Source organism: Cervus canadensis, chromosome 20 (genome assembly GCF_019320065.1).
Source record: "Cervus canadensis isolate Bull #8, Minnesota chromosome 20, ASM1932006v1, whole genome shotgun sequence".
NCBI lineage: Eukaryota > Metazoa > Chordata > Mammalia > Artiodactyla > Cervidae > Cervus > Cervus canadensis.
This window is the reverse complement of record NC_057405.1, coordinates 22,763,194-22,789,693: the sequence shown is the minus strand read 5'-3', so window position 1 is coordinate 22,789,693 and position 26,500 is coordinate 22,763,194. Positions and strand designations below refer to the sequence as shown.

Below are 26,500 nucleotides of genomic sequence, written 5' to 3'. Positions count from 1 at the left end.
CCTCGGACCTGGAGCGCAGCATGGCAGAGCACAGAGGTGAGGAGGCTGGGGCTGGGAATGTGAGTGTGGGGAGGGGTGCTGAGCCATACAGGGAGGAGTCCCCCAGAGCTGGGGCTGGGCCTGGAGCAAAGGCTGGCCTCAGCCCACCCACTCGATGGACTGCAGTCAGAGACAACATCCTCTTGTGACTTCCTGGACTGGGAAGTGTCTCTAAAGTTAGGGAAGAATTCTGTCTCCAGAATTTTCTTTGTCCGAAGGATCAGAAAGGTAACACGGGAGCCCCAGGCCGGGCCAGGTCCCCTCTCCCATCCCACCCAGGTAACCCTGAGTCCTTTCCCTGTGAGTGTAGAAGGGGGTTTCTCGGGGTGTGCCGGCCTCCAGCAAACCCAGGCGGATGTGGGGTCAGAGCCTGTGGGCCGGTGTTGTCCACACCCCAGGGGAGAGCAGGCTGGGAGGGCTGAGAGAGAGTCCAGGCAGCGCCGGCTGCCCAGGCTGACCTCACACCCTCAGGGGGGGTCTCCATCCTCCCGGTTGGGTATCTGAGCAGACACGCATTTCTGCTCATTCCAGAAGCAGAAGTTCGAGCAGGCAGAAGCAGCAGCCATACTGCCAGGCCCAGCTCGGTAAACTCCAAGCAGGGCTGGCTGACGGTCACTGTCATTTCAGAGCTTCCCACAGGATATGGCTGATGAGGGGGACACCCCATCCACCCTCCCATGGAGGAGTCAGAGCACCACCCCCCTGCCCGGGAGGCCCAGTGCAGGGTCCAGGAGAGTGTGCCCACGGAGGGGTCAGCCCAACTGGGAATGAAGAGGAAGCCGGGAAGGCCTGCTGCCCAGACACCACCTAGGACACACCTCGGGGACCAGTCTCAAGATGCCACAGGGCTCAGCACACCCAGCTCTGACCCAGAGCCCCGAGAACTACTGCTTCAGACCTGGAGCGCAGCAGGGCAGAGCACAGAGGTGAGGAGGCTGGGGCTGGGAATGTGAGTGTGGGGAGGGGTGCTGAGCCATACAGGGAGGAGTCCCCCAGAGCTGGTGTTTAGCCTGCAGCAAAGGCTGGCCTCAGACCACACACTTGGTGGACTGCAGTCAGAGGCGACATCCTATTATGACTTCCTGGACTGGGAACTGTCTTGAAAGTTCAGGGAAGAATTGTGTCTCCAGAGAGGCACAGGGCAAGGCTGGCCATGGGTAATCTTTTCTTCTCTCACAGCTCTAGTACCTGCCCCCAAGTTCAACCAGGCTCTGCTTCGAAGACCTGTTCATACAGAGCTGGTTGCTACACGTGCAGGACCCAGGGATCCACTGAGGGGAGATCAAGACCTGAGACATGCCTTCCCAAAGACACTGGGCCAGCTGGGCATTGGCCAGCACACGGGGAAGATCAGATCTCCGTGCCCGCAAGACCTCAGCCCCAGGCACGAATGCTCCAGTTTTCCAGGGAGAAGCTGCAGCTCCACCTACATGTGCAGTTACGCCTGCCCCTGCTCGGGCTTTGGCAGGAGGACCTGAGTCAGGGGAGTCACCACCTCTGCAGGGAGAGCCTGCCCTGGCTCCTGCCCAAGACCCAGACGCCCACGATGACTGACCCACCCCTGCAGGGAGAACAGGCCCCTGCTCTGGACAGAGACCCACAGCCCTTCCATTTCCATTTCTGGAAACACAGTGTCCAGTGGAGGGGTTGGTTCTGCAGCCTCCATCCCTGTCTGTGCCCCGTGGATGCCATCAACTCGCTCCCCACCCAGGGGAGATTGAGTTCCCTTCCCTTGAGGGTCTTGTCACTTGGATATTATGTAACTTTTTTGTGCTCTTTTATTTTTTTTATGGCTTTCTGTACTTTTTTCGGTTAAATTTGAACAAATAAATTATTCAAAATTGTGGCAATTTGGGAACACTCAGGACCTTCAAAGTGCTGTGTAACCATAACCATTCTGTAGTTTCAGACCCTTTCAGTCTTTCTGCCCCAGCTCCCAACAAATCCTTTATTCACATCCCTGTTTGTCCGTTCCCCCGATCCTGAACACACCTTAATCCTTTTCTTTCTTCATTTCTTCCTATATTCTGGGTGTCCCCAATCAATGACTATAGCAAAATGATAGAAGTAGTTTTTTTCTGATTCCCCACATACTGTAAGGCTACATTTGAGAATTTTTGTTTTTATTTCATTTGAAGTAGCCTTTGGGTATCTGAAAGGACAGTGTAAGTACTTTCAAGATATCATGGGCTAAATGAAGACCTTTTGGGAAATATAGTCATCATCTCCAGGCAGGCGTTGTTGTAAGTGTGACATCTGAGCCAGAGGGTAATGCTGAGCTCTTCCTGTGGCACAAACAAACTCACAAAATAAGCCAAGAAAGAGAGCTGGGAATAAAAACATCCTAACAACAAGTAAAGCATTCTTCATGACAGAAGGCTAGAGCATGACCCAACATACTTGTGGCCTAAAAAACCTGTAGAAACTCACTGTTTTGTAAAGAAGAGAACATGTGGGATGTTCCAAGGAGAGGCAATGCACATGGCCAGTGTACTTCAGAGACAGCCTGACCGCTCAGAGGAAGACACACAACAATAGAAACCCTTTGCAGACAGCAGTGACGATCAACACCATGGGAAGTGCTTAGGTGGTGAAAAAATGCCCTGGGTACCACGTGAGGGAGCAGACTTGGTTCTCTTCCTCTGCCCCCAAACCATTCCCTCATGAAGGCAGCTCAGGTGCTATCATGCCCTGCCTGCCTGTCTGGCTCATTCATGACCTGTGAACACCTCCAGGGCAGGACTCCACTTTCTCCTCTCTGTGCACTGTGAACCTGCACACAGTGGGGCTTCAGAACCTCAGGAGACTCGAGCCATTCCCACTATAGCCAGAACCCTCCCCAGGCGTTAAAACGCCTGTGGAGTCACTTTGGCCCAAGCACGGGTTCCAGAACCCTGGAGGCTACGACACCCTCTCCACTGTGAAGAGTCAGGTCCCTTTTGACAGAGCTTCTGAGCTGTCAGACCTGAGCTGTTGTTTCATTGTCAGCTCTGACCATCCAGTAGAAGCCAGGTGGGCCACACTGCTACAAAGGAGATCACAAGCTGAGTTTCAAGGGAGGCATTGTAAGGACAGCAATGGATACAATGGGCTGCAAACTGAGTGAGGGTCCCCACAATACTTGGAAAGGCCTGTGGTGTGCAAGTGCAAGTGGGGAGTAGGGCCCCCAAGGTCCAACAAAAGAGAGGTACTTGGGAGCAAAGGCCCTTGGCCTCTCCTGTAGCAGCCCCAGATGGCAGCTCATGAACAGTAGACAGCAATGTGGTCGCATGAGCATGACTCTGTAACTGCCTCAGAAACCAAGAGAAAGAGATCAGGGTAAGTGGGAATCTGGAGGGTGTGGTGGGGTGGATAAAGGGAGGTGCCCTTCCTCTCTTCACTGCAAACTGCTTTTGTGAGTCTCAAAGCTACCAGATGGCATTTACCAAGTCAGGTCCCCACAGTAACTAGTGTGGGCTGGGTGCCTTAGCCCCTGTCACAGATAAAAGCCACACCAGTGTCTTCCCTGAGTTCAAACCGCAAGATCTGGAGGTTCTGTCTGGTACACACCTCTTTGCTGCAGCCACGTTACCCCCTTCTCTGAGCGCCAGGTTCACGCTCTAGAAAGAGGACATCTATTGCTCCTTAGCACGTTGCTATCTTAATCCTGTGAAGACTAATTTGGGTTATCCGAGAATTAATATCTAGCCCTTAGAGATATCGCCTGAATCCGGAATAACTGGCGTCTCCAGTGGCATCCGGCATTTCTTCCTGAAGCCAGCCAAACCTCACACAGCTGCATCTCCAGGATCTCCACTTAGCCCGCTGGACAGAAAGCCCAGCGGGGTTCAAAGAAGCTACAGACAAGCAGAAGAGGACTCACAGGCAGACGGCTTCCCTCAGGTCTCAGGTAGAGCTCCGGGACCACAGCAGGAACGGGCGCTCTCAACCCCTGGGCTCAGCAGCGCCCTCATCCTCAGGTCGGCGGCTCTGGCCTGATGGGAGCACGAAGGTCACCAACGGCCCCAGGCTGACCTCATGCCCCGCCCACTGCTGTAGCCTGACGTCACCCGGCCCCACCCCTTCTGGCAGAAGGAGAAATCCTCTTCCCCTTGATTCCAGTTTGGGGCCCAGCCCTGGGCCCTGATTGGTCACTGCACTGGTCCTGAGCCAATCACGCTGGCCAGGGAGGACAGAACACACCGATTGGCCAGGTCCAGGTCATGTGACCGTAATCTCCAGGCTATGTGGGAGCTGCTTAGCCTGTGACAGGGGTGGAGACAGTGCAATGCCCCAAGAGCAAGGCTGAGCATCCAGTCACTGTGTCCATGTGCTCAGTGTCCTGGGACGTGCCTGCTCCTCTCTGCACACTGGTTTGTCTGCTGCAGAGAGAATATTCATGACACACCTCTTCTCTTTCCAAGCCGTTTCACGTACCACATTCAAGGGAGCAAGGCCTCCTGTTTGAAGATATGTTTGGAGATCCTCTGCTAGTCTCTAGGTTTATGTTCTGTGTCATGTTAGAATAATTAATTTTGTCAGAAAACATCAGTGAGCAACATCACATGCTGCTCTGTGTTTTCAGGATTATTACCGGTTCTGAGTAGAGGACATGGCCCAAGGTCCTGTCAAAGGGAGTGAAGTTTGTCCAAGGAAACACCTGAGACACCAAATCACTGAATCCTTTAGCTGTACACCTTTAACTAAAAAATCATTAAAAGTCAACAATACCTCAAGTTAAAAAAAAAATCCACTCATCAAAAATAGTTCAAAAATTTGTCAGGGTTTCCTTTCAAGTGTTGGTATGTTTCTAATTGCTTTGGTGGTGTTTTGTGAGGCAGGGATTCAACTTACTTTCCCAGTTGGTATTCCCAATGGATACCAAATAGTCCCAATGGGCTTCCATTCTCCATTTACATATTAAGAAACACTTTTCAAAACCCCAAGTATTACGAACTTTTGGTTATTTGTGGAGCAACCCCAGAGGCAGGTGGCCTTTTCTGTGTCTTCTCCTCCCATGTCACCATTGCCAGTTCCTAGTATACACAAGTGCCCCCAGAAAGTTCTCTGTAGTGAACTATGTATGTTTCTGTGAAGACAGACAATGTGAGCATGGAGGTGGGGCTGAGTCCATGGTGACCACTGAGCATGCTGAACAACCCCAATGTTAAGTCTGGCTGTAACTTCCTAAGGCAAGGGCTGTGTTTCTTCCTTTGATGTCTGGCTGCCCACAAGAAGTTTGAAGGGTTGAAACTTGGGTCTCTGGAACCAGCAGCGTAGAGATTAGATCCATAGCCTGATTTTCCATGATATTTCTACCATTTGGGCTCTCTTGAGCTGGTGTGGGGATATTTCTGATACATTCCTGGTAAAGGCGTGAAAGGCAGTCAGTACCTGTGCTTTCCACCCCTTGCCTCGTCTGTACTTCTGTCATTTTTGTCAATATAGTTCATTTTCAATTCTCTTAGTCCTTGTGTCATTCTGACACTCAGGCACCTGTGCCTTAATAGACCTCCAGCTCCCGGAGCTCTTTGCCTGGTGGAGACAAGGAGAATTCAGAGCAGCACCACATCACACTGGACCAGAGAGAAGGTTCCAGCCAGGAAGGCTCCATGCCTGCTGTGTGTGTGTGTGGGGGGGAGGTGTTCAGAGTTCACTTCTGACTGTGCACCCCCGGGCCCTTGGTTCAGGCCCCACTCTGAGATCTGGAAAGGAGGCGGCTTCCCTGCCACCCTTCCCCTCCCCACCCCGAGAAAAAACTAGTTTCTTTTTTTTTTGCCTCGGTCCACATCCAGTCCCATCTGGCTTCCCAGCTCCACACTGGACCCTCACCCACAGATTGAGGAGAGCCCAGTCCCAGAAAAGTTTCACACAAGGAGAGGCTGCTACTGACCCTTCACCCCCCTGGTCTAAATAAGCATTTCTTTTAGTTTCACAACCCTGGAAGGAGGTACTGGTTTGGTGTCCATCTTGCAGTTGAAATGATTGAGCCTCAGATCATTGTGTCATTTGCCCAGGGTCACTCAGCAGGTTAACGAGTGAGCTGGGATTTCAACCCAGAATTCCTGTCTTGGAGTCCATGACTCTGTGCAAGTCATTCAGCTCCTGGTTTACATTTATTTCAAGGTATTTTATTCCTTTTGATGCATTTGTAAATGGGACTGTTTTCTTCATTTCTCTCTCTGATGGTTCATCTCCCATTATCTTGCTGAATTTATTTGTTCTAATAGTCGTTTTCTGGTGGATTTTTTAGGGTTTCATGTAATATCAGGTAATAATCGAAAAGTGATATTTTACATCTTCTGTTCCAATGTGGATGCCTTTATTTTCTTTTCTTGCCTAATTGTTCTGGGGAGGACTTCCAATACTATGGTGAATAAAATTGGCGAGAGTGAACATGCTTGTATGATTCCTGATCTTTTAGGGAAAACTTTCAGCTTTTTACCACTTAGTCGGATGTTAGCTGTGGTCTTGTCTTATATTGCCTTTAGTATGTTCCATGTATAAACACTTTATTGAAAGTTGGGATGATACATAGATATTACACTTGATCAAGAGCTTTTGCTGCAACTTTTGTGGTGATCATATGATTTTTATTCTTTATTTTGTTCATATGCTGTATCACATTGATTGATTTACAGATAATGTCATCCTTGCATCCCTAGAAATAATTCCATTTGATTATAGTGTATGATGGAGAAGGCAATGGCAACCCACTCCAGTACTCTCACCTGAAAAATCCCATGGACAGAGGAGCCTGGTAGACTGCAGTCCATGGGGTCGCTAAGGGTCGGACGTGACTGAAGTGACTTTGCAGCAGCAGCTGCATAGTGTATGATTCTTTTAATGGATACTTGAATTTGGTTTGCTAATATTCTTTTGAGGATGTCTGCATCGATTTACACCATGGTCAGGCTTTTCTGGTGGTTCAGATGTTAGAGAATCTGCCTACCATGCGGGAGACCCAGGTTTGATCCCTGGGTCAGGAAGGTCCCCTGGAGAAGGGAATGGTTACCCACTCCAGTATTCTTGCCGGGAGAATTGTTTGGACAGAAGGGCCTGTCAATATACAGTCCATAAGTCACAAAGAATTGGGCACGGCTGAGTGACTAACACACAAGAGTCCCTTTTGACATTCTTTAAATTTAAATTTAAAATGTTAATTCACTGAAAAACTACAGTCAAAGGAAAGATTACAGAAATAAAAGAGTCGTTAGAACAAAATGACAATAAAGCATAACAGATAAAAAAAATCCAAATAATGACTTTTCATAAGAATTTTAGATCTTCAGAGGAATTCTCTTTAAACTGAATTTGACATGAAAGGTTTAATTTTAAATATAAATCTATTTTGGTATTATATTTCTATGATGAGGGCTGAAAAGTTTCTAATTTATGTAAGATATTGAGGAATAGGGTGTAGCTATTAAAATCATATTTCAAAATCATTAAGGAATGAATAAGCACTAAAATATATTTGGAAAGTAGCTATGAATAGATGATCCCATAGAGTTTAGATGATAGTGCAGATATATTGAGTGAAAGTTTTCAAATTTCTTTATTTTTAATTGAGGAATAACTGCTTTACAATGTTTAGTTGCTTTCCCTCATACAACAACAGGAATCAGTTGTAAGTAAATATGTATAAATATATATCTCCTCTGGTGAGCCTCCCTCCCACCTCCTGCCATCCCACCCTTCTAGGTCATCACAGAGAACTGTGTTGGGCTCCCTACATTATATACCCACTTCCCACTAGCTAGCTATTTTACATATGGTACTGGCTATGTTTCCATGCTATTTTCTCAATTTGTCACACCCTGTCCTACCATAGCTAGGCAGACAAGTCTTTCCTCTGCATCTGTGTATCTATTTCTGCCTTGCAAAAAAGTTCACCAGTACCATTTCCCAAGATTCCATAAATATCCACTGGTATATGATATTTGTTTATCTCTTTCTGACTTAGTTCAGTCTGTATCAAAGGCTCTAGATTCATCCACCTCAGTTATACTTACTTGTGTTTGATCCTTTTGAGGGCTCAGTAATATTCCATTGTGTATATGTTCCACAACTTCTTTATCCATGCATCTGTCGATGGACATCTTGGTTGCTTCCATGCCCTGGCTGTGTAAATTGTGCTGCAATGAACATTGGGGTACATGTCTTTTTTCAATTATTATTATTTCAGGGTATATGCCCAGGAGGGGATTGTTTGGTCATATGATAGTTTTATTCTTCATTTATAAAGAAACCTCCATAGTGTTCTCCTAATTGGCTATATCCATTTCTATTCCCTCCAACAGAGCAAGAGGCTTCTCTTTTTCCCATTTCCTGTCCAGCATTTATTGTTTGTAGAATTTTTGATGATGGCCATTCTAACTGGTGCGACATGACAGCTCATGTAGTTTTGATTGGCATTTCTTTAATAATGGGCAGTGTTATCATCTTTTCATATGCTTGTTGGCCCTCTTAATGTCTTCTTTGAAGAAATGTCTGTTTAAGTCTTCTGCTTATTTCTTAACTGGTTGTTTGTTTTTCTGAGAGCAAACTGTATGATCCACCTGTAACCTTTGAGATGAATCATTTTTCAGTTGCTTCATTTGCAATTATTTTCTCCCATACTGACAGTTGTCTTTTCATCTTGTTTATAGTTTTCTTTGCTGCTTAAATACTTTGAAGTTTAGCTAAATGCAATTTGTGTGTTTTTTGTTTGTTTGTTTGTCCATTTCTATTACTCTAGGAGGTGGGTCAAAGAGGACCTTGCTTTGATATATGTCAGAGTGTTCTGCCTATGTTTTCCTCTAAGGTTTTATAGTTTCTGGCCTTACATTCAGGTCTTTATTCAATCTTGCATTTACTTTTGCATATAGTGCTAAGAAGTGTTCTAATTTGATTCTTGTACTTGTAGCTGTCCGGTTTCCCCAGCACCACTTATTGAAGAGGATCTCTTTTCTGTCTTTTATCCATTGTATATTCTTGCCTCCTTTGTGAAAGAAAAGGTACCTTTAGGTGCATGAGTTTATCTCTCAGCTTGGTATCTTCTTAGATCAATATATATTTCTGATCTTGTGCCACGACCATCTTGTCTTGATGACACTAGCTTTGGAGTATAGTCTGAAGTCAGAAAAGTTGATACCTCTAGTTCCACCTTTCTTTCTCAAGATTGCTTTGGCTATTAGGGGTCTTGTTTTTTTCCCATACAAATTACAAAATTATATGTTCTAGTTCTTTGAAAAATGCCATTGGTAATTTGATAGAGATGAATTGAATCTTCAGATTGCTTTGGGTATTACAGTCATTTTCACAATATTGATTCTTTCACAATATTGTATCATCTTTGATATCTTTCATCATACAGCATTTCTTACTGCATATGCATGTTTTGTCTCTTTAGGTAGGCTTATTCCTAGGTATTTTATTCTTCTTGCAGTTGTGAATGATACTGTTTCCTTATTTTCTCTTTCTGATCTTTCATTGGTGTTGTACAGGAATGCAAGGGATTTCTGTGTATGAATTATGTGTCCTGTGCTTTACTAAATTCATTGATTAGCTCTTCTAATTCTCTGATTGTATCTTTAGGGTTTTCTATGTATGGAAACAGGTCATCTGCAAACAATGAGAATTTTAAATCTTGTTTTATAATCTGGATTGCTTTTATTTCTTTTTCTTGTCTGATTGTTCTGGCTATGACTTACGAAACTATATTGTATAATAACAGGGAGAGTAGGCACCCTGGTTGTTCATGATCTTAGAGGAAATACTATCAGGTTTTCACCATCAAGAATAATGTTTGCTGTGAGATTGTCATATATGATCTTTATTATGTTGAGGTAGGCTCCTTCTGGTGCCTATTTTCTGGAGAGTGCCCATTTCTGAGAGTTTTTTTTTTTTTAAATCATAAATTGCTGTTGAATTTTGTGAAAAAAAATTTCTGCACCTATTGAAATTATCATATGATTTTTATCTTTCAATTACTTAATACAGTGTATCAAATTGTTTGATTTGCATATAGTGAAAAATTTACACACCCTGGGATAAACTCCACTTGAACTTGGTGTGTGATTCTTTTCATGTAGCTTTGTGTGTTGTTGTTGTTGTTGTTGTTTTTCTAGTGTTTTGTTCAAGCTTTTTGCATCTATGTTCATCAGTGGTATTGGCTTTTTATTTTCTTCTCCATGTGGTATTTCTGTTGGCTTTGGTATCACTGTGATGGCAGTCTCACAGAATGAGTTTGGGAGTGTCCCCCAGCTTGCAGTTTTTGAAAGACTTTGATCAGGATGGGTGTTAACTCATCACTAAACCTTCGATAGCATTCACCTGTGAAGCCCTGGGCTTTTGTTCATCGGAGACTTTTGATCACACTTAGTAGTGGTTGTGAATAATTATTCATATACAGAGCTTGTGATGAGTGTTAGTGATAGGCTCACTCCCAAGGAAAAGGGGTTCCAATTTCCACTTCACATCCCAAGAGAGGCACTTGGTCTTCAAAAGGAAGGTATTTCGTCATAAACATAAGGACAGCTTTATCTGCATGCAACCCATGAGTTGTGACATACTGATCATGTATTGAAATGATAATATTTTTTGTATGCTGGATTAAAATATGATTTGAATATTAATTTCAGCTGCTTCTTTTTGCTTTTTAAATGTGGATACTAGAAAATTTAAGGTTTTATATGGAGCTTGAATTTGTAGTCCACATTACACTCCATGAATAGCTTTGGCCTAGAAGGGAAGCCTAGTCAAGGTGACCTAATGACCATCAGGCTGGGAGCTGGGCACACCTTTGCCTAGACAGAGTTAGACTCTCCCCATTAGAGCCGTGTGTGAATGAACTCGTTGTGGGCATAGAGAATCCTTGAGTGTAGTTTGTCTTCACAAAATTTTCATCATTTGCTTCTTTTGGTTCTGACCAGATCTAGGTGGTTTTTGACTGATGACAGAACAAACAGGCCTGGAGTGCATTTCCTGTTAAGTGCACTTGAGCCGGGGCTTCCCAGGTGACTCTGGTGGTAAAGAACCCACCTGCCAGTGTAGGAGACGTAACAGACTCAGGTTTGAGCCCTGGGTCAGGAAGATCCTCTGGAGGAAGGCATGGCAACCCACTCCAATGTTCTTGCCTGGAGAATCCATGGACAGAGAAGCCTGGTGGGCTAAAGTTTATGGGGTCACACAACATCAGACGTGACTGAAGTGACTGAGCACACACACGCACTTGCAGGTGAATTATGACGGCAGATTGAAATACGTCAGTGGAGGCAGAATGGGGGTGGAATGAGGGTGAGTTGAGAAAGGTTCTGGTTTCTGGAAGCTGTTCTGTATTATCGTTTTATGCTTTTCTTTTTCTTCCTTTGGTTTTAAGATTACATGTTGGTGGTGGCAGGACAACACAGACTGTGTTTACTAGGAGATGTCCTCATTAATTTAGATTTTAGAGACCGAAACTAAGGATGGTGCACTATGCAATATGGAATAGGCAAATGAATATTTCATCAGCCAAGTTCAATCTCTGAAGGCCTAACTATTTGCAGAACTAAATTCTTGGAGGAGGGACATCTTTTCGTAACTGCCAATATTTAGACTCTCATAGTTTAGAACTAGGATTCAAATTTTTTTGATCACTCACTCCCTTCCTCCCCCATACTCCCTACACTTCTGAAGTTTTGGGAAAACCAAGAAACCTTAGTGAGAGCAAAATAAATAAAAATTCAAGAGCATGCGAAGTCCAAAGTCTTGGTCAAGGATTAAAGAACCTCACCACTACACAGTTCCATTTAAAATTCTAAGGCAAACACATCAACGCAGAGAGTCAGCTCTTGCTGCAGGATCTACCTTCTGTCCATTTCCACTTTTCCCTCCAGGTCTCAGTACCTGCTGATCACAGTGCCACAGTGTCCCCCAGGTGCCTTGTCACCAGGTCCAGGAAATGACCCCCAAGAGGTCAGACCAGTAGGAAGTTGCTGCCTTAGCAGCTGGCAGTCTAGTGAGTCTGGTGATAACTTCACTAACCCTCAGCCCTCCCTGACCCTAGGTCTTCTCGTTGGCATTGATGTTGGTAGTGTGAGGACTTGTATAGGACACGTATGACACGTGGCTCTTCAGTAAGAGGAGCTGGTGTCCTTGGCTGGCAGGATGAGGCACGGGGCTGTGTGTCAGGTTCCATTTTCTGAGAAGGAAAACACCTCACTTCCAAGAAGCCTTGAGCTCTCAGAGCTAAAGGAGACAGACCAAGAGTGTAGAAATGGTGATAGGTGCTGAGCAGGAAAACTGAGTGAGAAGGCACTGCTACTGGCTGTGTCCTGTCTCCCCTGGGTAGTCCAGGCTCATCTGGAGAGGGAAGAGTCAGACATGACTGAGTGACTGACCTGAACTCAACTGGGGCAACGGCATCTGGCTTAGAGTTCTGCCAGGTGAAGCTGGAGGTTTGCCAGAGGCTCATGCCCTAGAGAAGGGAATTCCACCCACTGCAGTTTCTTGCCTAGAGAACTCCATGGAAGGAGGAGCCTGGTTGGCTACAGTCCATGGGCTCACAAAGAGCTGGATATGATGGAGCATCTACCACCACCACCACCACCATCATACGCAGTCAGTGGACCTTGTCCAAGACTGACAGGTCTAACTCCCATCACTTCTGGCACCCTTATTCTACTTTGTCTTTGCAGTAGACTTACATGGACACTTCGTAGTGGAATAATAGAGTGTCTGTCCTTTTCTGTCTGGCTTGTTTCAATTAGCATAGTGACTTCAAAGTTTACTCACTTTGCAGCACATTTCAGAATTTCTTTAGTTGTTAATAATATCATGTAGGTTCAACATCATGTACCATCTGGGAATTACAGATTAAAATCATGACATATCACACCACAACTGTCAGGACTGCTAAACTCCAAATATATGATAAAACCTATCACTGGAGGGTGAGCAACAATAGGAGCTATGCCTAATTGCTGGTGGAATGCATGGTGGAATGCCTCACGTTCTGTGGCAGATTGGTAGTTTTTCCACAAAGCTAAACAAGTCTCAACTGTGGACTTGACTATCATGCTTTCAGTATTTAGGCAACTGCTCTTAAAATGCAAATAAGGACGTAATTATGCACAACAGTTCTGTTCAAACAGGCTATACATTTTAAGAAGTTGTGATATCTGACAGTAGATGAATGTGTAGGTCAATTGGATTACATCCAAGTCACTGGGGGCAGAACATGTCACCCTAAGATGTGTCTCTGACATAGGATTAGTTTGCTGTGTTAAATTCATTAAAATAAGAAACAGAAAACCTTAGTAGAAGTTGCCCTGTTTGACTTTAAGATTTACTAACTGATTTTTGGCCATGCTAGGGCTTCATTGCTTTGAGAGGGCTTCCTCTAGTTCTGGTGAGTGGGGCTCCTCTTGTTGCAGAGCACGGGTCCAGGTGTCCAGGCTTCAGTCGTTGTGCTGCATGTGTTTAGGAGTTGTGACTCCCAGGCTGTAGAGCGCTGGCTCAGTGCGTGTGGTGGATGAGGTTAGCTCCTCTGAGGCATGTGAGATACGCCTGGACAAAGAATCAAACCCGTATCCCATGCATTAGCAGGCAGCTCCTTAAGCAGTAGAACACCAGGGGAGCCAGAGGTTGCCCTTTTGTGAGTTCCATTTACGTTTAGTAGGGAAGTCTCTGTTTGTAAGGGTATGTCCCTCTTTGCACCTGAAATAGGATAGTTCCATCTGAAGGAACTCTTCTCAGTGAAGAGGTCCCAGCATAAGTCTGCAGAGAATCATATGCGTGTTTACTGTGCTTTCCATGATAACCTGCCATAACTGGCCTCCCCGGTTCCTCCAAGGTCTTTGCTATGTTTTGAGCTGTAGACGGTATTTACGCTGATGGCTTTGGTCACTGCCGGAAGTGACTCAGTTTCCTTGGCATCTTCCCCAAGAGAAACATCTGTCTCTCTCCTGATATTTTGGCTTTCATGATGGAGAAGGAAGGCTCAACCAAGAACCAAAAGGGCAGAGGGAAATGGTTTTTCCTCCTATACACATGCAAAGGAATAATACTCAACAGTGGACAGGAGTGAAAAGTCAGCCCTTGAAAGACAGGGACAAATCTTCGATGCATATGGCTAAGTGAAAGAATGCAGTCTGAGGGGGCTGAGTACAGTATGACCCCATTGATGACATTCTTGGAACGGCAAATCTCCACAGATGTGAAAAGAGATCCTGGGTTGGGGAATTTGAAGTGATCCTTCAGATGGATTCCTCTTAATATGCGTTTGCTAAACATATCAATTCATATGGTCCAAGGGGTCAATCATGATCTATTCAAATTTCCTTTTTTAGGCTATCGGAGTGCACAGAATGGAATGCCAAATACCACAGAATCGAACTGTATTAGAAATGCATGGAAAAATTTCACCATAGGGGATGAGGTAACGGTGCTGACCTAAATGAATTTTAGAAATGAAGAGACTCTCTAGACTAATGGCAAAATGGACCATACCTAAGCAGTAGGCTTTGTTTTCTGGAGTTCTGTCCAGAGTGTCAAAGTGAAAGTCACTCAATTGTGTCCGAATTTTTGTGACCCTATGGATATTCCAAGGAGTCCTCCAGGCAAGAATACTGTCACGGGTAGCCTTTCCCTTCTCCAGGGGATCTTCCCACCCCAGGGATCGAACCCAGGTCTCCCACACTGCAGGCGGATTCTTTACGAGCTGAGCCACAAGGGAAGTGTAGTAGCTGACCCTTCTGAAACCATTGTGTATGTAATCCGGAAAGATCCAATGCAAAAAACAAATGGCAGATGGTGGGAGCCTGGTTCTCACTGTGGGAGTGGAAGTTATGGATAAGGAAGGGGAGATAAGATATACAGAGAAGCCCTCCACATCCTAGCTTTATGCTTCCTGGGAGGATGGTGTGGGGAGTTGACTACCTGGGGAAATGCACAGACCTTCATCGCTGGAATGCCATGCAGAAGTAGTGAGCTCACGCTTCCCCTGTGTTAGCTACTACATTTCCCTTGTGGCTCAGCTGGTAAAGAATCCACCTGCAATGCGGGAGACCTGGGTGTCATCCCTGGGTTGGAAAGACGCCCTGGAGTAGGGAAAGGCTACTGACTCCAGTAGCATGAAGTCAGGCAATGGCAGTGAAAGAGTTGAATCCTAACCAGTAGACCAGTGGTCAGTGAGAAGGCCCTGGCTGAGTGGCTTTGTAGAAATGAATTTCCACAAAGAAGCAGAAAGGATTGAAACAAGTCAAGTGTTTATTAAGTGGAAAGACCGTCTGTGTGAATAGCCAAAACTGTGCGCTCAGAAAGAGATGTCCCCATTGCGGTGGCTTAAATCACTCACATGCAGTGTTTCTTTCAGGTTTCCTCTGGCCCACCATCTTGCTCTGTCTGGTTCTGAGTCTGTATTTGGTTTCTCTCCGGTTCCTTCCCATGTGTGTGCATCACTTAGCCAAGGCAGGTTCTAGCAAGGAAGCCTAAGGGGAGTTGATGTCACTGACTGACTGTAGGGTGGCGCCCTCTCGTCCTTTGACCCTTGGGAGCTTTTCTGCACCTGTGTAGTCGAACAGGTCTCCTCGACCCTGACAATGAGGACTCTATGGTCTTTCATCAGTTCTCTGGACAGGGATCGGGTCGTATTCCCTCCTGCTATTGTCTTCATCTTACTGTGTCTGTCCACATGGGAGGGCCTCCAGGTTCTCAGCCTGGGGCCCATCTCTCTTCTGCCTCATTTCCAGCTAGTGTGGGTGGAAGGATGGGGTGTGAGGTGACTCCATCTGCATGGCACTCCAGGTATGAAGATCTGTGCATTTCCCCAGGTCATCGAATCCCCACACAACCTCCCAGGAAGTCTAGAACCAGGATGTGGAGGGTTTCTCTATATCTCTTTTGTCCCTTTGCTTCTCTATAACTGCCACTCCCACAGGCAGGAACCAGGCTTCCACCATCTGCCATTTATCTGTGCATTGGACCTTTCCAGATGACATAAACAGTGGTTTCAGAAGTGTCAGCTACTACACTTCCCTTGTGGCTCAGCTGGTCAAGTATGCACCTGCAATGCGGGAGACATGGGTTCAATCCCTGGGTTGGGAAGAGGCCCTGCAGGAGCGAAAGGCTACCCACCCCAGTGTTCTGGCCTAGAGAGCTCCATGGACTATACAGTCACAGGGGCCACAGAGAGTCAGACACGACGGAGTGACTTTCACTTTCAACTCTGGAAAGGACTCCATCCAACAACGCCTCCTGCTTAGGTATGGTCCATTTTACCTTTAGTCTAGAGAGTCTCTTCATTTCTAAAATTCATTTAGGTAAGCTCCTTTACCTCATCCCCTATGGTGAAGTTTTTCCATGTATTTCCAATACAGTTTGATTCTTCTGTATTTGAAATTCCATTCTGTGCACTCCTAGAGCCTAAAAAAGGAAATTTGAATGGATCATGATTGACCCCTTGGACTATATGAATTGATATGTTTAGCAAACGCATAATAACAGGAATCCATCTGAAGGATCACTTCAAATTCCCCACCCCAGGATCTCTTTTCACATCTGTGTAAATTTGCCATTCCAAAAATGTCATCAATGGGGTCATACTGTACTCAGCCTCTTCAGACTGCATTCTTTCACTTAGCCATATGCATCGAAGATTTATCCCTGTCTATCAAGGGCTGACTTTTCACTCCTGTCCACTGTTGAGTATTATTCCTTTGCATGTGTATAGGAGGAGCAGCACGTGGAGCTGCTCGCCGTGTGTCAGGGCTGGACACAGTGCGATGCCCCAAGAGCAGGGCTAGGAGTCCAGTCACTGTGTCCGTGTGCTCAGAGTCCTGGGACGTGCTTCCACGCATCCTCTCGACGCACCACTTTGTCCTCTGCAGACAAAATGGTCATGACACACCTCTGCCCTTCCCAAGCCCTGTTTCACATTCAAGGGAGCAAGGACTCCTGTTTCAGGATGGGTTTGGAGATCCTCTGCTAGCCTATTAGAATAAATTATTCAGTCAAAAACCACCCGCAAGCACCATCACATGCTGCTCCGACCTTGGAGGTCTATTCGTTGTTGTTTGGAGTCGAGGGCGTGGCCCAGGGCGAGTGAATTTTCTGCAAGGAAGCACCTGAGACACTGAATCACAGAATCACTTTGCTGTATGCCTGAATCTAAAATTCATTACAAATCAACAATGTTTCAATTAAAAAAAAAGGATTCACTCATCAAAAATTGTTCTAAAATGTGTCAAGTTTTTCTTTGAAGTGTTGGTTCTTGGTATGTGTCTAATCTTTGGTGGTTTCTGTGAGGTAGGGACCTGACGTCCTTTCCCAATGGATATCAACGAGTCCCAGTGGGCCTCCTTTCTCCCTTTACATGTTTAGAAAGACTTCTCCAAATCCAAAGTATCAAAGGCTTCAGGTCTTTGGTCATTTGGGAAGCACCCAAGAGGCAGGTGTCCTTTTCCGAGTCTTCTCCTCGCATTTGGCCACTGCCAGTTTCTGGTATACACAAGTGCCCCAGAAAGTTCTGTGTAGTGAACCGTGCATGTTTCTGTGAGGACAGAGGATGTGAGCACGGAGGAGGGGCTGAGTCCATAGCGACCACTGACCATGCTGAGCAACTCCACCATCAAGTCTGGCTGAGACTTCCAAAGGCAAGTTCTGTGTTTCTTCCTTTGGTGTCTGGCTGCACACAGGAAGGTTGGTGGATTGGGACTTTGGTCTCTGGGATCAGCAGTGGAGTTGAATCTAACCAGCAGATTAGACTCACAGCCTGATTGTCCATTCTGTTTCCACCATGTGGGCTCTCCTGAGCTGGAGTGGAGATATTTCTGATACATTTCTGCTAAAGGCCTGAAAAGCAGTCAATCCTTCTGCTTCCCACCCCCTGCCTTGTCTGTACTTCTGTCATTTTTTAAAAATAGAGTTCCTCTTCAATGTTGTTAGTCCTTGTGTCATTCTGACAGTTAGGCACCTGCGGATTAATAGACCTAAAGCTCCCGAGAGCTCTTGGCCTGGTGGACACATGGAGAACTCAGGGAGCAGCACCACATCACACTGGAGCCTGGACCAGAGAGAAGGTCCTTGCCAGGAAGAGGCCGGCCCTGCGGTGGGGGTTCCGAGTTTTCGCTTCTGATCTTGCATCCCCCGCTCCCTGGTTTAGGCCCCACTCTGAGATCTGGAAAGGAGGTGGCCTCCTTCCCTGACCCACGACGACTATCATTTTCGTCCTGGTCCTCGACCAGCCCCATCTGGCTCCCCAGCTCCACACTTGACCCTTGCCCACAGGATGAGGAGAGCACAGGTCCAGAGAAGTTGGACACAAGGAGAGGCTGCTGGAGACCCTCCAATCCCCTGGTCTAAATAAGCATTTCCCTTTAGTTTCACAACCCTGGCAAGGAGGTACTGGTTTTGTGTCCATCTTGCAGTTGAAATGGTTGAGCCTCAGATCATTGTCTCATTTGCCCAGGGTCACTCAGCAGGTTAGCAAGTGAGCGGGGATATCAACCCAGAATTCCCACCTCAGAATCCAGGACTCTGTGCAAGTCTTTCAGCTCCTGGTTGAAATTGATTTCAAGGTATTTCATTCCTTTGGATGCATTTAGAAGTTCAGTCGCTCAGTCATGTCCAACTCTGCGACCCCATGAATCACAGCACGCCAGGCCTCCCTGTCCATCACCAACTCCCAGACTCCACCCAAACCCATGTCCATCGAGTCAATGATGCCATCCAACCATCTCATGCTCTGTCGTCCCCCTCTCCTCCTGCCTTCGATCTTTCCCAGCATCAGGGCCTTTTCCAATGAGTCAGCTCTTCGCATCAGGTGGACAAAGGATTGGAGTTTCAGCTTCAACATCAGTCCTTCCAATGAACACCCAGGACTGGTCTCCTTTAGGATGGACTGGTTGGGTCTCCTTGCAGTCCAAGAGACTCTCCAGAGTCTTCTCCCCAGGCTCAAAAGCATCAATTCTTCGGCGCTCAACTTTCCTTCTAGTCCAACTTTGTCATCCATACATGACCACTGGAAAAACCATCGCCTTGACAAGATGGACCTTTCTTGACAAAGTCATGTCTCTGCTTTTTAAGATGCTCTCTAGGTGGGTCATAACTTTCCTTCCAAGGAGTAAGCGTCTTTTCATTTCATGGCTCCAATCACCATCTGCGGTGATTTTGGAGCCCAGAAAAATAAAGTCAGCCACTGTTTCCCCTGTTTCCTTCCCCATTATCTGCCATGAAGTCATGGGACCAGATGCCAAAATCTGAGTGTTCTGGATGTTGAGCATTGAGCCAGCTTTTCCACTCTCCTCTTTCACTTTCATCAAGAGGCTCTTTAGTTCTTCTTCACTTTCTGCCATAAGGGTGGTGTCATCTGCATACCTGCGGTTATTGATATTTCTCCCAGCAATCTAGATTCCAGCTTGTGCTTCCTCCAGCCCAGCTTTTCTCATGATGTCCTCTGCATGTAAGTTAAATAAGCAGGGTGACCAGATAGAGCCTTGAAGTACTCCTTTCCCTATTTGGAACCAGTCTGTTGCTCCATGTCCACATCGAACTGTTGCTTCCTGACGTGCATACAGATTTCTCAAGAGATCCTTTAGATGGATTCCTGTTCATGTGCATTCACTAAACATGTCGATCTGTATAGTCCAAGGGGTCAATCATCATCTATTCGAATATACTTATTTAGGCTATAAGAGTGTCACAGAATGGAATTCCAAATATGACAGAATCTAACTGTATTAGAAATGCATGGAAAAACCTCACAGTAGGGGATGGGGCAAAAGATGCTGACCTAAGTGAACGTTAGCAATGAACAGACTCTCTGAACTAAAGGCAAAATGGACCATACAGAAGCAGGAGGCTTTGTTTGATGGAGTCCTTTCCAGAGTGTGAAAGTGAAAGTCACTCCGTCGTGTCTGACTCTCTGTGGCCCCTGTGACTGTATAGTCCATGGAGCTCTCTAGGCCAGAACACTGGGGTGGGTAGCCTTTCCCTCCTGCAGGGCCTCTTCCCAACCCAGGGATTGAACCCATGTCTCCCGCATTGCAGGTGCATACTTGACCAGCTGAGCCACAAGGGAAGTGTAGTAGCTGACACTTCTGAAACCACTGTTTATGTCATCTGGAAAGGTCCAATGCACAGATAAATGGCAGATGGTGGAAGCCTGGCTCCTGCCTGTGGGAGTGGCAGTTATAGAGTAGCAAGGGGACAAAAGAGATATAGAGAAACCCTCCACATCCTGGATCTAGACTTCCTGCGAGGATGGTGTGGGGAGTCGACGACCTGGGGAAATGCACAGATCTTCATACCTGGAGTGCCATGCAGATGGACTCACCTCACACCCCATCCTTCCACCCACACTAGCTGGAAATGAGGCAGAAGAGACATAGGCCCCAGGCTGAGAACCTGGAGGCCCTCCCATGTGGACAGACACAGTAAGATGAAGACAATAGCAGGAGGCAATAGGACCCGATCCCTGTCCAGAGAACTGACGAAAGACCATAGAGTCCTCATTGTCAGGGTCGAGGAGACCTGTTCGACTACACAGGTGCAGAAAAGCTCCCAAGGGTCAAAGGACGAGAGGGCGCCACCCTACAGTCAGTCAGTGACATCAACTCCCCTTAGGCTTCCTTGCTAGAACCTGCCTTGGCTAAGTGATGCACACACATGGGAAGGAACCTGAGAGAAACCAAATACAGACTCAGAACCAGACAGAGCAAGATGGTGGGCCAGAGGAAACCTGAAAGAAACACTGCATGTGAGTGATTTAAGCCACCGCAATGGGGACATCTCTTTCTGAGCGCACAGTTTTGTCTATTCACACAGACGGTCTTTCCACTTAATAAACACTTGACTTCTTTCAATCCTTTCTGCTTCTTTGTGGAAATTCATTTCTACAAAGCCACTCAGCCAGGGCCTTCTCACTGACCACTGGTCTACTGGTTAGGATTCAACTCTTTCACTGCCATTGCCTGACTTCATGCTACTGGAGTCGGTAGCCTTTCCCTACTCCAGGGCATCTTCCCAACCCAGGGATGACACCCAGGTCTCCCGCATTGCAGGTGGATTCTTTACCAGCTGAGCCACAAGGGAAATGTAGTAGCTAACACAGGGGAAGCGTGAGCTTACTACTTCTGCATGGCATTCCAGCCATGAAGGTCTGTGCATTTCCCCAGGTAGTCAACTCCCCACACCATCCTCCCAGGAAGCATAAAGCTAGGATGTGGAGGGCTTCTCTGTATATCTTATCTCCCCTTCCTTATCCATAACTTCCACTCCCACAGTGAGAACCAGGCTCCCACCATCTGCCATTTGTTTGTGCATTGGATCTTTCCAGATTACATACACAGTGGTTTCAGAAGGGTCAGCTACTACACTTCCCTTGTGGCTCAGCTCGTAAAGAATCCGCCTGCAGTGTGGGAGACCTGGGTTCGATCCCTGGGGTGGGAAGATCCCCTGGAGAAGGGAAAGGCTACCCATGACAGTACTCTTGCCTGGAGAACTCCTTGGACTATCCATAGGGTCACAAAGAGACAGACACAACTGAGTGACTTTCACTTTCACACTCTGGACAGAACTCCAGAAAACAAAGCCTACTGCTTAGGTATGGTCCATTTTGCCTTTAGTCTAGAGAGTCTCTTCATTTCTAAAGTTCATTTAGGTCAGCACCGTTACCTCATCCCCTATGGTGAAGTTTTTCCATGCATTTCTAATACAGTTTGATTCTGTGGTATTTGGCATTCCATTCTGTGCACTCCGATAGCCTAAAAAAGGAAATTTGAATAGATCATGATTGACCCCTTGGACTATATGAATCGATCTGTTTAGCAAACGCATATTAACAGGAATCCATCTGAAGGATCAGTTCAAATTCCCCACCCCAGGATCTCTTTTCACATCTGTGGAGATTTGCCGTTCCAAGAATGTCATCAATGGGGTCATACTGTACTCAGCCTCTTCAGACTGCATTCTTTCACTTAGCCACATGCATCGAACATTTATCCCTGTCTTTCAAGGGCTGACTTTTCACTCCTGTCCACTGTTGAGTATTCTTCCTTTGCATGCGTATAGGAGGAAACACAATTTCCCTCTGCCCTTTTGGTTCTTGGTTGAGCCTTCCTTCTCCATCATGAAAGCCAAAATATCAGGAGAGAAACAGAAGTTGAATAACATGTATATCTTGCATGTGGGGAAGAGGCCAAGGAAACTGAGTCACTTCCTGCAGTGACCAAAGCCATCAGCGTAAATACCGTCTACAGCTCAAAACATAGCAAAGACCTTGGGGGAAGCGGGGAGGCCAGTTATGGCAGGTTATCATGGAAAGCACAGTAAACAAGCATATGATTCTCTGCAGACTTATGCCGGGACCTCTTCACTGAGAAGAGTTCCTTCAGATGGAACTATCCTATTTCAGGTGCAAAGAGGGACATACCCTTACAAACAGAGACTTCCCTACTAAACATAAACGGAACTCACAAAAGGGCAACCTCGTGCTCCCCTGGTCTTCTACCGGTTAAGGAGCTGCCTGCTAATGCATGGGATATGGGTTTGGTTCTCTGTCCAGGCGTATCTCACATGCCTCAGAGGAGCTAAACTCATCCACCACACGCACTGAGCCAGCGCTCTACAGCCTGGGAGTCACAACTGCTAAACACATGCAGCACAACGACTGAAGCCTGGACACCTGGACCCGTGCTCTGCAACAAGAGGAGCCCCACTCACCAGAACTAGAGGAAGCCCTCTCAAAGCAATGAAGCCCTAGCACGGCCAACAATCAATTAGTAAATCTTAAAATCAAGAAGGGCAACTTCTACTCAGGTTTTCTCTTTTTTTATTTTATTGAATTAAACACAGCAAACTCACCCGATGTCGGAGACACATCTTAGGGTGACATGTTCTGCCCCAAGTGACTTGGATGTAATCCAATTGACCTACACATTCATCTACTGAAGGATATCACGACTTCTTAACATGTATAGCCATTTTGAACAGAACTGCTGTACATAATTGCATCCATGGTTGCATTTTCAGAGCAGTTGCCTGAATGCAGGGAGCCATTCTATGCTCAGCCACCCACAGAAGCCAAGCTGGGAGACTTGAACCAGAATCTCGATGGAAAAAGAGGACCAGAAAGTTGGCTCCTCTTTCATATAAGAGAAGGCGACCTTCCAGTCTTCCTTTCAGCCCCGCAATTGGGGGGTGGGGTCTTGAAAAGGCAGCAAGGGGAGTGTCTTTTCCTAGGTCCCAGAGCCTGTTTCTGCCCCATTCCGTGCTAGGTCAGCCCTGTATTGAATCCTTCCTTTGGGAAGTCTCAGTGCACAAACTCCATGTGATACCAGCCCCAGGTGGAAAGGCATGGGGGTCTCGGAGGCCAACAGATCTGGGCAGGAGATGGGAGAATGACCCCCGCTCGGCAGATGGAAAGACTGGGGAAACCCTGAGGGGCACATGCTTGTCTAGGGCCACGTGACCTAGGAGAAGGAGGAGCCTGGTCTGAAAGCAGCTGTGTCCTCAGAGCTCAGGCCCTGGCGGAACCCAGGCCTCCCCCAAGGCTGAGGGCTGGGCAGTGTGCGTGTCACTGTGCCCGCACGGGGCCTAAGGGTGTGGTTGCACACTCAGAAACACCCAGGTTCCCTTGGGGAGCTCTGTGTGAGGGACCTCAGCAACGAACCCAAGAAATGATGTCACTTCCTGGCAACAGAACTCAACAGAACCCAGAACCCAGGGACCCAGGCACCACTGCGAGAGGAGACCCCAGCCAGATCACTTGCTGCCAAGATGTTCTGCTGTTTGCCCCTGCCCAGAGGCCGGGGCCTCGGGAGGGCTCACAGGCAGAGTGTGTGGGATCGCTGGCGACGCTGGCTCAGGGCCCCCCGAGGAGGCCTCTGGCCCTTTGCCCGAAGGAACAGGAAGGTAACCCGGGAGCCCCAGGCCGGGCCCGGCCACCTCTCCCATCCCACCCGGGCAACCCCGAGTCCTTTCCCTGGGAATGGGGACGGGGGGTTCTCGGGGTGTGTCTGCCTCAAGCAAGCCCAGAAGGATGTGCGGTCAGAAGCCTGTGCACCGGTGGCGTCCCCACCCCAGGGGAGAGCAGGCTGGGCGGGAGGGGGAGAGCCCAGGCAGCGCTGACTGCCCAGGTTGACCTGACGCCCTAAGAGGTGTCTCCTTCCTCCCGGGTGGGTATCTGAGCAGACACACATCTCCGCTGGGACCAGAAATTCAAGTGGGCAGAAGCAGCAGCCATACTGGCCAGGCCCAGCTCGGAAAACACCAAGCAGGCCTGGCTGACGCTTACTGTCATTGCAGAGCTTCCCACCGGATGTGGCCGACGAGGGGGACACGCCGTCCACCTCCTCGAGGGAGGGGTCGGAGCCCCATCCCCCTGCCCGTGAGGCCCAGTGCAGGGTCCAGGTGAGCGTGCCCATGGAGGGGTCAGCCCAAGGGGGAGTGAAGAGCAAGAGGGGAAGGCCTCCCCAGAAACCACCCAGGACACACCGCGGGGCCCAGTCTCGGGCTGCTTCGCGGCTCAGCACACCTGGCTCCGACCCAGAGCCCCGAGCACCCCTCCCTCTGAGGCAGCACGAGGACCTGGAGCCCAGCGCGGCAGAGCACAGAGGTGAGGAGCCCGGGGCTGGGAATCTGAGTGTGTGGGGAGGGGCGCTGAGCTTCACAGGGAGGAGTCCTCCAGAGCTGGGGCTGGGCCTGGAGCAACGGCTGGCCTCACACCATCTTGCAGACTGCAGTCAGAGAAGGCATCCTATGCTGGGTATTCTACTGGAAGTCCTGGGAAGCTTTAGAGCCCAGTTAGGCCCGTGACAAGGGAGACCTCTGGGTAATCTCTTCTTCTCTCCCAGCTCTAGCTCTGACCTTCCAACTCAACCAGGCTCCATTTCCAACACCTGTCCCTACAGAGGTGCTTGCTGCACGTGCAGGACCCAGGGATCCACTGAGGGGACATCGAGACCTGATCCATCCTGCCTCAAAGACACTGGACCAGCTGGTTCCTGGCCACCACACTGGGCAGATCGGACCTCTGTGCCTGCAGGACGCCCAGCCCCAGGCACCGATGTCCCTCCCCTTCGGCCCAAACGTCCACCTCCACCTGCACCTGCACCTGCTCGGGCTTTGGCAGGAGAACCCGAGTCAGGGCATGAGTTACCACCTCTGCAGGGAGAGCCTGCCCTGGCTCCTGCTCAACACCCAGACGCCCACGATGACTGACCAACCGCTGCAGGGACAACGGGCCCCTCTTTTGGACAGAGACCCAGAGCCCGTTCTGGAAACACCAGGTCCAGGGGAGCCGTGGGCTCTGCAGCCGCTATCCCTGTCTGCCCCCCATGGATGCCATCAACTCGCTCCCCACCCAGGGGAGACTGACTTCCCTTCCCTTGAGGGTCTGTTTATTTGGTTTTTCTCTACCTATTTTGTGCTCTTTTACTTGTTCTATGGTGTTCTGTACTTTTCTTGGTTCAGTTTGAAAGAATAAAATTATTCATTTATTTAATAATAACAATGTCATAGTAACAATTATTGTTGTTTAATAATTGTTATTGTTGTTAACAATTATCGTTGTCTAATAATAACAATTATTGAAAACGGCTGCAATCTGGGGACACTGAGGACCGACAAAGCGCTGTGTAACCATGGCCACCTTGTAGTTTCAGACCCTTTGAATATTTCCGCCTCACCTCCCAGCAAACCCTGTATTCACGGCAAGCACTCCCTGTTCTTCCGTCTCCCTGACCACGAACAAACTTGAAACCTTTTCTCTTCATTTCTCCGTATATTCTGGGTGTCCCCATCAATGACTATCAGTGAAACAATGAGGTCCTTTTGTTCTGACTCCCCACATTTTCAAGGCTACGTTTGAGAATTCTTGTTTTGATTTTATTTGAAGTACCTTTGAGTATCTGAAAGGATGGTGTAGGTACTTTCAAGATATCATGGGCCAGATGAAGTCCTTTAGGCAAATGCCGTCATATTCCCCAGGCAGTCATTGCTGTTGTTAAGAATGACATCTCAGCCAGAACGCGAATGCTGAACTTTTCCTGTGGCACAAACAAAGTCACATAATCAGCCAAGAAAGAGAGCTGGATAAACAAACAACCCCAACAACTAGGAAGCCATTCCTCAGGAGACAAGGCTAGAGAATGACCTAACATCCTGGTGACCCAAAAACCCTCTAGAAAATTCATGTTCTGGAAAGAAGAGAACACATGGGAAGAACGAAGGAGAGGCAATGCACATGGCCAGTCTAGCTTAGAGATGGCCTGACCGCTCCAATGGAGACGCACCACTGGAAACCCTTTGCAGACAGCAGTGATGGTCATCACCATGGTAACTGTTCTGTCTGGTGACAACCTGCCCTGGGCACCAGCCGAGGGAGCAGACCTGCTTCTCGTCCTCTGGCCCCACACCACCCCCTCGTGAAGGCGGCTCAGGTGCCATCCTGCCCCGCCTGCCTGTCTGACTCATCCATGGGCTCTCACCACCTCCAGGGCAGGCCTCCACTTTCTCC

At 47.7% G+C, this 26,500-nt stretch overlaps 1 protein-coding gene and 2 long non-coding RNA genes across 4 annotated transcripts; 2 read left to right on the top strand and 1 right to left on the bottom strand.

Moving 5' to 3' along the window:
• Positions 1 to 14: 14 nt before the first annotated feature.
• LOC122422603 lies at positions 15 to 25,842 on the top strand. 2 transcript variants are annotated; one of them, XM_043439045.1, is made up of 4 exons: positions 15 to 36; positions 23,684 to 23,895; positions 24,289 to 24,598; positions 24,894 to 25,842. In XM_043439045.1, exons 1-4 carry the CDS (start codon positions 21 to 23, stop codon positions 25,466 to 25,468), a joined length of 1,113 nt encoding a protein of 370 aa, XP_043294980.1. In that variant the 5' UTR covers positions 15 to 20; the 3' UTR covers positions 25,469 to 25,842. The 2 variants fall into 2 exon arrangements, with proteins under 2 accessions (XP_043294980.1, XP_043294978.1); XM_043439043.1 differs by having other exon boundaries at positions 24,837 to 25,842.
• On the top strand, positions 64 to 1,818 carry LOC122422611. The gene is made up of 3 exons (XR_006263916.1): positions 64 to 267; positions 667 to 965; positions 1,219 to 1,818. It is a non-coding gene; the product is annotated as an uncharacterized LOC122422611 (long non-coding RNA).
• LOC122422612 lies at positions 339 to 24,435 on the bottom strand. The gene is made up of 3 exons (XR_006263917.1): positions 24,313 to 24,435; positions 16,235 to 16,239; positions 339 to 711 (listed from the first exon to the last, which is right to left on the bottom strand). It is a non-coding gene; the product is annotated as an uncharacterized LOC122422612 (long non-coding RNA).
• Positions 25,843 to 26,500: the final 658 nt, after the last annotated feature.

Bases quoted from the DNA above. Each gene is read 5' to 3' on its own strand.
- LOC122422603 (XM_043439043.1), top strand. The intron at 23,896-24,288 runs GTAACCCGGGAG...CTGTCATTGCAG, and splicing joins TTGCCCGAAGGAACAGGAAG to AGCTTCCCACCGGATGTGGC. The intron at 24,599-24,836 runs GTGAGGAGCCCG...CTTCTCTCCCAG, and splicing joins CAGCGCGGCAGAGCACAGAG to CTCTAGCTCTGACCTTCCAA.